The 10,742-nt window shown below is 35.8% G+C and overlaps 1 protein-coding gene across 2 annotated transcripts; it reads left to right on the plus strand.

Annotated features, from left to right (window-relative positions):
• The first annotated feature begins 4,961 nt into the window (after positions 1-4,961).
• LOC107828571 (eukaryotic translation initiation factor 6-2) lies at positions 4,962-10,403 on the plus strand. 2 transcript variants are annotated; one of them, XM_016655913.2, is made up of 8 exons: positions 4,962-5,090; positions 5,821-5,871; positions 5,946-6,042; positions 6,410-6,495; positions 6,597-6,641; positions 8,857-8,987; positions 9,574-9,684; positions 10,010-10,403. In XM_016655913.2, exons 2-8 carry the CDS (start codon positions 5,862-5,864, stop codon positions 10,265-10,267), a joined length of 738 nt encoding a protein of 245 aa, XP_016511399.1. In that variant the 5' UTR covers positions 4,962-5,090; positions 5,821-5,861; the 3' UTR covers positions 10,268-10,403. The 2 variants fall into 2 exon arrangements, with proteins under 2 accessions (XP_016511399.1, XP_016511400.1); XM_016655914.2 differs by having other exon boundaries at positions 4,997-5,123.
• Positions 10,404-10,742: the final 339 nt, after the last annotated feature.

A 10,742-nucleotide genomic window follows, 5' to 3' on the forward strand; every position in this document is an offset into this window, starting at 1 on the left:
CTATTTACAAAATAGTGACCAAAATCCTAGTAAACAGAATTAAACCTTACCTGTCCCACATCATAGGTCCTAGTCAGGAAAGCTTCCTCTTCAACAGGAGAGCATCTGATAATGCTATCACAATCCAAAAATATATCACCCACTTTGGAAAGATGAGAGGCAAATCACCTCACATGATTCTTAACATCGACCTGGAAAAGGCCTTTGACAGATTAGAATGATCCTTCATTAAGGAGACCTCCATGCCTTCAACTTTCCCACTGCCACCATCAACCTCATTATGTCCTGTGTTAGCTCATCCACCATCTCTGTCCTAGTAAATGGGGAACAGTCAAAACCCTTTAAGCCCACCAGAGGCATCAGATAGGATGACCCTTTGTCACCCTATCTCTTCATAATGTTTATGGAAAGGCTCTTTAGGGCCATTGAGAGGAATGTCCAACAAAAGAAGTGGTCCCCCATTAGCATTAGAAGATCTTGCCCTAAGATATTCCACTTGTTCTTTGCTGATGATCTAACTCTGTTTGTTACAGCTAATCAGAGAAACTGTACCACAATCCTCAATTCCTTCAATCATGCTTCAGGTCAGAAGATCAATCTTAGCAAGTCCAGAGTCTTTTTCAGTGCTAATTGACAACCCCACCCAATGGAGTCCATCTCCAACAACCTTGTCATTCAGGCAACAGCCAACTTTGGCAAATACCTAAGGTTCCCTATTTTTCACAAGAGGCCCACCCACAATGATTTCTAATTCATCATAGATAACCTGCACACAAAATTGGCTGGGTGGAAAACAAACATGCTAAATATGACTGGGAGGACTACCCTAGCAAAAGCCTCATTAAACACTATCCCTAACCATGTCATGCAAAACATCAAATTCCCCTCCAAAATATCCAAAAAGATTGATAAAATTCAAAGAAATTCATCTGGGGCACCACCTTAATCAAAAAAAAAAGATGCATCTTGTTTCCTAGGATACAATCACAAAGCCGAAGGCACAGGGAGGTCTAGGAATCCAAAAAGCAAATCTGAAAAACAAAGCCATCCATTCAGGATTGGCATGGAGGCTCTACCAGAACCTATCCTCCCTCTGGGCAAAACATTCATTGCCAAGCACTGTAACTGGAGGCACCCTCCAAAAAAGTCAAAATCAAGCACCTGACAATGCATCCTCAAAGGGAGAGAAACATGCATACAAGCCAAAAGATGGGTTGCCCACTCAGGAAACAGAGTCAGTTTCGTCAACGACCCTTGGATCCCAAATCATCCTTCTATCAGATCCATGATCGTAGGCCCTCTTACACAAGAGGATCTATCCATAGGAGTTGTGTTCATCATCATAGCTGCTTGGGATTTCTCTACCATTTTCCTAAGCATTCCCCCCAGTATTAAAAATACCATTCTAAATACATTCATACCATCCAATCCTATAAAAGAGGACAGAATGATCTATGGAATCACCACCAAGGGCATCTTCACCTCAAAGTTAGCCTACTCCCTCCTAGAAAACTTTGCCCAACAAGACTGTGCAGACATAAGTAACAATTATTTATGGATTTGGAAACTGAAAGTATCAAACAAGATCAAATTCTTCTTTTGGCTCCTCTTCCACGATAGGCTCCCCACTGGAGCTTTCCTTCGCCATATTGGGATACATCTGGATCCTAAATGTTGCTTCTGTAATCAGGCAATTGAGACATTTGCTCGCATCTTCTTCGATTGCCCTAACACAAAACTATTATGGGGAAACCTAGTCTCAGAAAGTACCAATCCAACTCCAGGCCAGATCATCTCTTTCATTAGTTGGGATTGGCCCACCACATGGGCCTTCTTCAAAAATGTCATCAATTAGGAAGACCTACTCCCTTTCTGCTTCTGGCAGATTTGGCTTGCCAGAAACAATAACCTATTCAACAATAGGAAGGATATGGTTAATACAAAAGCTGCTTTGGCAAAAGCAACTAAGTACATTACCATATCGGTGGACATAACACCCAGAAAAGAGAAAACTATCTGGGTCAAATGGACACCCCCTCTAAACAACACATACAAACTCAACACGGAAGTGGCTGTAGTTGGGAACCCGGGAAAGGGAGGATTACAAATTGCTGAAGAAAGGTAGTTAACGCCTCTAGAAATCAACACAGACTCCACAGAGGTAATCAGAATGCTTAAGAATGGAAACCTTATTTTTGACTCACTTATCTTTGAATGCAGTTCAATCGTCCAAAGACTAGGAGACATGGTAGTGAAACACAACTACAGGGAGACGAACAAAGTTGCTGACCTACTAGCAAAGGAGGGTGCCAAGAAGGGCTTTTTTGATAATCTTTTTAACAACAGTTCCTTTGGTGTTTGCTACACATGTTTTTTGGGCAGACATCGCAAGAACTGCTTTCTCAAGACAAGTTTTGGACTGTAATAGTACTAACTATGCTCATAACGAAAGGGAATTAGTATACCCCCTAGTAACAATGCTACTGTGCTCTACCCTAACGGATAGAACTTATAATGAATATTTGAAATGCATCCTTTAACCAAAAAAAATATTAGTTAATTTTGTTTTTTTAATTTTTAAAATAAAAAGTATGTTCATTCATTAAAATTCAAACAATATTATTGAGAACAGTAGAATAAAAGTTAAAATAAAAAATATTTCAAGAATAATAAAATATATATCTTCTATTATACTAGAAGGAGAGTAGTAGACAAAAATATTAAACAAAGTGCTAACAATTTTTTTATTAATAATGTAATAATGATACTAAATATTGGGCAATATAATAAAAAAATACAGAAGAAAAAAGTTATTCGATGACTATATAAGTCTCCTTTAATTTAATAGATATTCTATTATTGGGTATATCATATTGACAAATAAGATGACAATTGAAATTTATTAAAGCAATACGATCTAATATGTTCAAATAAGCCCGATCATAATTTAATTTAATTTAATATTTTTTTATATTGACCGCGCATTTCAATATAAACGATCAGCTGTCACAGGTAAAAATAGCTAGTGACAAATAGTTTTTTACTGCATACGGTAAAAACATAAAGTTAAGCTCCATAAAATAAATTTGAGCATTACCTCCATGTGCAATTTAATTAGTTATTTAGTGTGAGTCTTTACTAGGGCTGCTTATCGGGCAGATTGTGCGGTTATTTACTCTTAACAGTTTGGCTAAACGGTTATCGGCTTTTAAATGTATTAATCCGCTAGCCACCGATAAATATTAGGCGGATTGGTATCGGTTTACCTCTTATCGGACGGTTTATCGGCCTAATTCAACCTATATTGTACGCTACAGAAAAATGACAGTAGAATGAGAGATAGTAGCAAGATAACATTTTTGGGGCATTTGCAACAATTTAAGGGCATAAATTCGAAGGTAGGTGGTATCATTGACAAGATTTAAGACTTCATGTTAGCTAGATAGTACAATTTATCCATACGGATCAGATGGTTCTTCTCTGTTTGTTGTGGAAGCTTATTGCTTCCCCATAATCACGAGCATATACTAAAACAATATAATTTAATGTTAAAGTAGAGACCACAAGTTCAGATAAAATTTTCTATTTGTGAATTCATAATTCCAAATTAATAAGAAATTGAAAAATATAATATTACGCAGTCCACAAAAGAACATATCGGAATGTAAAAAAGACATCTTCATGCAGTTCATACTTTTCACATTTTCCTGACCTTTATCTAAACTGCCTGGAACAGAATTACAGAAGGGTCAAGAGTTTTTGTTTTTTTATATTTAATATATATAAATAAAAATAAATTATATATATATATATATATTCTTAACCAAAAAGAAATAAATATATATATATATATATATATATATATATATATATATATATATATATATATATATATATATATATATATATATATATTAACGGGTTAACGGATTATCCGTTAAGAAAATTAAATAATCCGCCCCCAAACCTATAAACCGTTAATAAAAAAAATTTAATCCACTTCTCGTCCGTTAAGCCGTTAACTCGTTACTAGTAAGCCATTAAACTTCAGTTCAGTTTGGTTTTCGGTTTCGGATTGGTTTTGAACACCCTTAGTCTTTACGACTACCAAAAAGTAAATTTGGATATGAAAAATAGGAAGGGTTATGTTAAAAAGTGGATCATTTTGTTAAGGCATGCGATTTTTTGTGAAGTCAATCCTCTATATTTTTGTTTTTTCAGTTGTGTGCGCAATATTCACTTTGAAATTGAAGTTTACTAATCGGACCTTTTTAGGCTGCACTGTTTCTCTTTCTCGGCAACTTCTCTCATTCGGTTGACAAAATTAGCCTCACTTTTCTTGATAAGCAAATTGCAGTTGACTAAGAAATGTAACAACTATTTGGGCTTCAAGTATTATTATATTATTTTCACATATATAGAGACCAGACATCGGTTAATTACTTACCACCAAGCTTATACTCGATAACTGCTGAGATTGCTAGTTTGTTTTTCGGAATCTTCACACAAATAGCAGTTGCTTATTTTTTCTTATACACTAATTATACATAATTATATATATATATATATATATATATATATATATATATATATATATATATATATATATATATATTACACATGTTGGCTATTTTTAGTTTAAACAATTGGTTGTGTAGCTATTTAGGTCAAATCAGGGGCAAGTGCGCATATAGCTATTCTTAGAAGTGTTGTTTAGAGATTAACCATTATTTATTTTGTCATAAAATTTCAACTAAAAATCTTAACTTCATGACAATTCAAGCTATTTTTATCCTGAAAAATTATATAAAAAAACTGAAATTCAGAGCACACTGGCTAATTCCTAAATAGTAACCCTTTAGAGTGGCTACTTGGTGTCATTTCTACGTTTTTCCATTCTATTTCAATTGGGCCCAGACCCAAACCTTTTTAATACTCCATTAGATATTAATTTGGGCCCACCTTGAAATAAAGTATCTATTTCTTCAGTGCCAATAAAATCACAGACAGCTACGAACTTTCAACGCTTAACCTCTCTTCAGCCGCCCAGTTCTCCTGCAAAATATCTCTCTGTTCGGCGCAATCCAATTGTAAAGTTCCCATCTTTCTCTCTTTCTCACGACGTAAAACCCTAATCCTGATCTTTTGCTGTAGAATACGAACTATGATTAGGGTTTCAGTTTTTTGTGTCTGGTCCTACTACATACAGAAGTATTTAACATATTTAATTTGAGTTCTTTTATTATCTCCTTTATTGTGATGATTTTTTGTTGTCTGGTGATTAATATTACTGGTTATTATTTATTTTTCGAATGAATGAACAAAAAAAAGAAGATTAAGTTCAAAGATTAAATTCCTAGCAGGCATCTGATTCCTAATTAGATGATTTTGTTGTCTGGTTATTAGTAACAGTGCTTACTTTTCGAATGAATATAAAAACATAGAAAATATTGAGTTCAAAGATGAAATATTTATATAGTTCTTGGCACGTAAATGTCTATTGAGTTTGTGATTCTTATTTATCCAAACGTCGGTTTTGCCAGAGTTGGTTTGAGATTGCGAGTTGGGTTCAAATTAATTTAATCAAGTATTCATAGTTCATATTAGCAGTTTAAGAACTTGATATTGAATATTTTCAACTTTAGTAAAATACACAGGAATGGTTACAGAGGATTCATAAAGGGAATGGTTACAGAGGATTCATAAAGCTGAACACAGCATAGTCGATTAATTGAATAGAATATATTATTGGAGAATTGTGTGTAGCTATCTTTCTTTTTCTTTGTTAACATATGTGTGTGTCATTTTGGCTATTGACAGGTCTTCCAAGCTCCTAACGATTCTTTATTTTCCAACTAGCAATGGCTACTAGTGAGTAATTAGTCGATTGTCAAATTGGATAATTCATTTAGGTTATTTTTGTAATGATTCTAATATGATTGCAGGGCTTCAGTTTGAAAATTCATGTGAAATTGGAGTTTTCTCAAAGCTGACCAATGCTTATTGCTTGGTAGCTATTGGGGGTTCTGAGAACTTCTACAGGTTCCTTTTTTTGGCTCTTCGAATCATCAGTTGCTTAATATTGGAAAATTATTTAGTTTGAAACTAAAAGATTTGAAAAGGAAACAGTGGAGCTGCACTTTCAGAATTTCCTAGTGAAAACAGCGGAAATAAGAGAAAGATTGAATATTTACTTAAGCGAGGAGTGTGGAGAATGACAATGAAGAAAGTGGGAAAAAGAAAGGATTTGTGTGCCATCTTCCTAGATTTTTCCTTCTTCCCAATTTAGCACCTTTAAAAATTGACCCCTATGTCTTTATCACAAAAATAAAAGCTGTACCTCAATGTTTTAATCTAGTTTCCAGGTTCTCAACTCAGTGAAAATGATGTGATCTGTATTTTTTTCCAGCACCTTTGAGTCGGAGTTAGCAGGCATCATCCCAGTGATCAAAACCTCCATTGGAGGAACGAGGATAATTGGAAGACTCTGTGCTGGTATGTGACAACAACTCTGGCTATCTTGGAACTTTAAGGTCCGGTTGCCAACTGATCTTTATTGGAATAATAAAGTTCTCAATTTTCTGATCTTGTTGCAGGAAACAAAAATGGGCTTCTCTTGCCTCACACTACTACAGATCAAGGTAATTGTATAATCAACCATGGTGTAGATACATCTTCTTACTCGCGATACTGTGATCAACCATATATCTGTGCAAGTTTTTCATTTGTAAATCTTTGAGTTAGAGATTTGTAACTGGACAAGTATTCCCATATAGAAATCCATGTTTTATTTAGAATGGTGGTGACCGGGCTAGCTTAGGTTACATCTCCATTATTATTCCACTAGGTACCTGCCATATCCTGCTAACACAGGTACCGGTTAACTCTGCCCGTCGAGGCTCCGTGTTATCAATGTCGAAAAGCGCAAAAAGCTCTAAGTTCCGTTGGGGATTTATGCGCAAAGTGCAAATAAAACGTGGGCTTTAATGAAAAAAGGCGCAACTGGAGAAAAAGAAAAAATATTTATATGTAGTTTAAGACCAATACTTATAAGCATGAATAACAAATATATGGACAAAAAAATTGAAAACAATTACGATAAAATGAAATATCAATTATTTAGTGTCACCTTTTCAGGATTACATTCACTGGCAAGGAAAAGTATGCCTTAGAGTCTTGATGCGATACTGAAGCGCCCACAAAGCGAGGCGAAGCTCTCAACATGTTTTGAGCCTCACTTCAGGGCTTAAGCGTGCCTTTGACAACACTGCTAAGGCTTAGGCACATGGGAAGAAATCAGCTAGTGTTTTGTGTTTTTGCCCCCTCTGGGATTTGAACCTTGGTCTCAGAGGTTCGCACCCACTTCATTGACCACTAGGCATTAGGAAACACTTTTGGGTGCCTTTGTGTGTTGTATCATTGTTGGTTATGATGGCATGTCTTAGATTGCCGCTTATGGAGCTTCTTCTTGTGGTTTAATCATCTGTTACACATAGGTCACCTACATATGTTTTAGTATTTAGTACCTATATTTTTTCATCTTATGTATGTACTACCTTTCTTGGCTTATTTGTTTTGCATTTGGGTTTATGATAAGGACTTGGGTCATTTTGGATCAGCTGATTTCATATTGGAGAATTTAATAACAACTTTGATGCGTATGTTAAACAACAACAACGCCTCAGTGCCAAACAAAATTAGGATAGGCGATATGAACCCTCATTTCTTTATTTACGGTCAACTCATATCATCATCATGCAAAAATTGATGCCTATGTTAACCTTGCAATATGTAGAAGTTTTATATCAAAATAAGGGTTTCAGATACCCACCTAAATTGAAGGAAATATGAATCCATTAAATGTTGTAAAGATGCTTCTGTCTTAACTATTAAAGTTGCAACTTGTTGTATTTGTGCAAATGGATTTGTTTTGAATCGCTTTGTCCAAAATGAGCCTTTGAGAAACTTTATTATGTCACATGTTACATCCATTTAAGCGGGTTAGGAAGGAAAAGAGTATTAAGGAAGTTTTGGCTACAGCATTGCAGGCCTTGAACTCTTGCTCTAGGCTTGAGCCTGTCTGGTGACTGCAAAAATCATATTAACTAGACAGTTTAAACAATGTGTAGCTCATCTTTGTGCAAATGATACCAATTTAGCTATTTACTTTGAGTTGTACGTTGTAACTATCTTTGGGAAAACAATACTGCCTTGATAAGTTGCCTATCAGAAAAGCTGCCTTGATAAGTTATTTTAACTTCACTATTTGAATCCATATCAATGTACATTCTGGGAGTAGTTTTTTGGAGGACTTATTATTCACACTCGAGCTCTCCTGCTGTGTGCTGTGTGTGTTTTCAAGCAATAAGACTGCTTGCTAAACACCACGGCTGACGAAGTGCCCCATACCCGCACTAAGTGGTAACCTGAGATAATAGTTACATATTAGCTCATTCTGGGATTCCCTTTCTAGTTGCCCCCACTGTGGTTCTAGGATGCATGAAACAAAGTGTTTTTAGGATCTTAACAATTGGCTAGATTCACCGGGAGAAGACAGCACTTTCTGTTTTAGTTACTTGGGAGGTAGTGCGAGCATTTCTAATGATGTATGATTGAAGATGATTGTGTGATTATTATTCCTTTAAATAATAGTTGATCAACGACAATAGTAAAGATATAAAAGCGTAAAAAGAAACTTCAACAGACCAGCGTTTAATTATCACTCGATAATCCCATGCTCATTAGTGGTACAGAGGTGTTGTGTGATATACAACTTTTCCCCACTAAAGTTGAATTGACTGTCTGCTCACATCTTTGACTTTGGTTCTGCCTTTTTATTTATGTTTCTGCTGGAAGAACTTCAGCACTTGAGGAACAGTCTGCCGGATGGAGTTGTGGTTCAGCGCATTGACGAGCGATTATCGGCCCTGGGGAACTGCATAGCATGCAATGATCATGTTGCTCTTACGCATACAGACCTTGACAAGGTAATCAATCTGTTGGCTACTTTCCGCTACAAATTGGTATGGTGTTGTATAGATCTCTGGTATTTATTCCCGTCCCTGTTTATAAATGACAAGGCATAAGTGAACGTTATATCTTTTGGAAGCACGTGGTTATCCATTCATTGGCGTCTTGTCTATAGTTTGTTTTATATAGAGAACTGAACAACTCTCTTTAGTTTAAGCAAGTTAATCCTCGTCATGTAATACTGCATCAGTGTGTTGTTTCAATGTTCATGAATGTGCAACAGGAGAATTTTCTTCCAAATTTTAGTCCTATTACTGCAGTACAGTTTACACTATCTATAAAATTTCTCGGCCTTCTTTATTTTGTGCTAAACTTTGTTTATGGAAAAAGGTACATGTTTCGGTACTCCTAGTTAAGTGTTATCCTCATTTTAGCCCTAAGCCCTCATCCTTTACTTTTCCTTTTTCTATCCTATTGTTTTACCTCAACCAACGCAGACTCACTACATTATTGTCATAGAGCTTTAGTTGGTGCCACTTTACTCTTATTATTATTGATTAATGGGGTACGGTCACCTAAGATTGTCAAATGTTATTTTATCAGGAAACTGAAGAGATGATTGCCGATGTTCTTGGTGTGGAAGTTTTTAGGCAGACAATAGCAGGGAATATTCTTGTTGGTAGCTATTGTTCTTTCTCAAACAGGGGAGGCTTGGTAAGTATACATTCTTAAAGGCTTGTCAAAAAAGTTTACATTCTTAAATGGAGGGAATGGGTGATGTTTGAACATACCTGGTGTATACACCAATGATTGAGTAACATGTGTTAACGTCCACTTGTATCATTAAGTCATATTTAATTGATGTGCATTCTCATCTCAGTTTGTCGCTTACCCGTGATAAATTAATCTGGTTTAGTGTAAACATTGGGTGTTGGGAGTATTTGTCCATGTGATGACTGCTGCTGTTACAGGTCTGGGGGCTAAACTAGAAATGTGTTGTTTTGTTGCCTCATTTTGCTAAAACTTCGTGCTGGAGCAGGTACATCCTCATACGTCCATTGAAGACTTGGATGAACTTTCAACTCTCCTTCAGGTTCCTCTTGTTGCGGGAACAGTGAATCGTGGCAGTGAAGTGATAGCTGCTGGATTGACTGTCAATGACTGGACTGCCTTTTGTGGCTCAGACACTACTGCTACAGAGTTGTCCGTTATTGAAAGCGTATTCAAGTTGAGAGAGGCTCAACCTAGTGCTATTGTTGATGAGATGAGGAAGTCATTGATCGACAGTTACGTTTGAGTTATATGGTTCAAGTTGCATGTACTTCAGAGTTGTGTGTGACAGTATGACCTACTGCTTTAATTTTGTGTTTCCTGTGTTAAAATGTCTTACTTGATAATGCACAGATTTATGGTCAATCTTAATGGCGATTTCCAATTTTCAAGTGTATAATGCAGTACACTATCCAATTAAGGATCATTTGATATGGAAGTATAAGAAAATTTAATTCCCTTATAAAATTTCGTTATGTAGCATTTGGTTTTGGGTACAAGATCTTGCAATAACTATAACTTATTCTCCGTACTTGGTATTAGATTTCGCATAATAAGTTTTAGAGAGTTTAATAGGGGAAAGTGAACGCTATAATACTAACTTCGGTGGTATAATTTGGGAGCGGATTTGCTCCAGTGAAAATTGCTCAGGTAATATTCAATAGTGGACTTGATGCATGTGTCCAGAAAAGATTAAAGGGACTAGATTCATTCTTCTTTAC

Source organism: Nicotiana tabacum, chromosome 3 (genome assembly GCF_000715075.1).
Source record: "Nicotiana tabacum cultivar K326 chromosome 3, ASM71507v2, whole genome shotgun sequence".
Lineage (NCBI taxonomy): Eukaryota > Viridiplantae > Streptophyta > Magnoliopsida > Solanales > Solanaceae > Nicotiana > Nicotiana tabacum.

Bases quoted from the DNA above. Each gene is read 5' to 3' on its own strand.
- LOC107828571 (XM_016655913.2), top strand. The intron at 6,642-8,856 runs GTAATTGTATAA...TTCTGCTGGAAG, and splicing joins TCACACTACTACAGATCAAG to AACTTCAGCACTTGAGGAAC. The intron at 8,988-9,573 runs GTAATCAATCTG...TTATTTTATCAG, and splicing joins CGCATACAGACCTTGACAAG to GAAACTGAAGAGATGATTGC.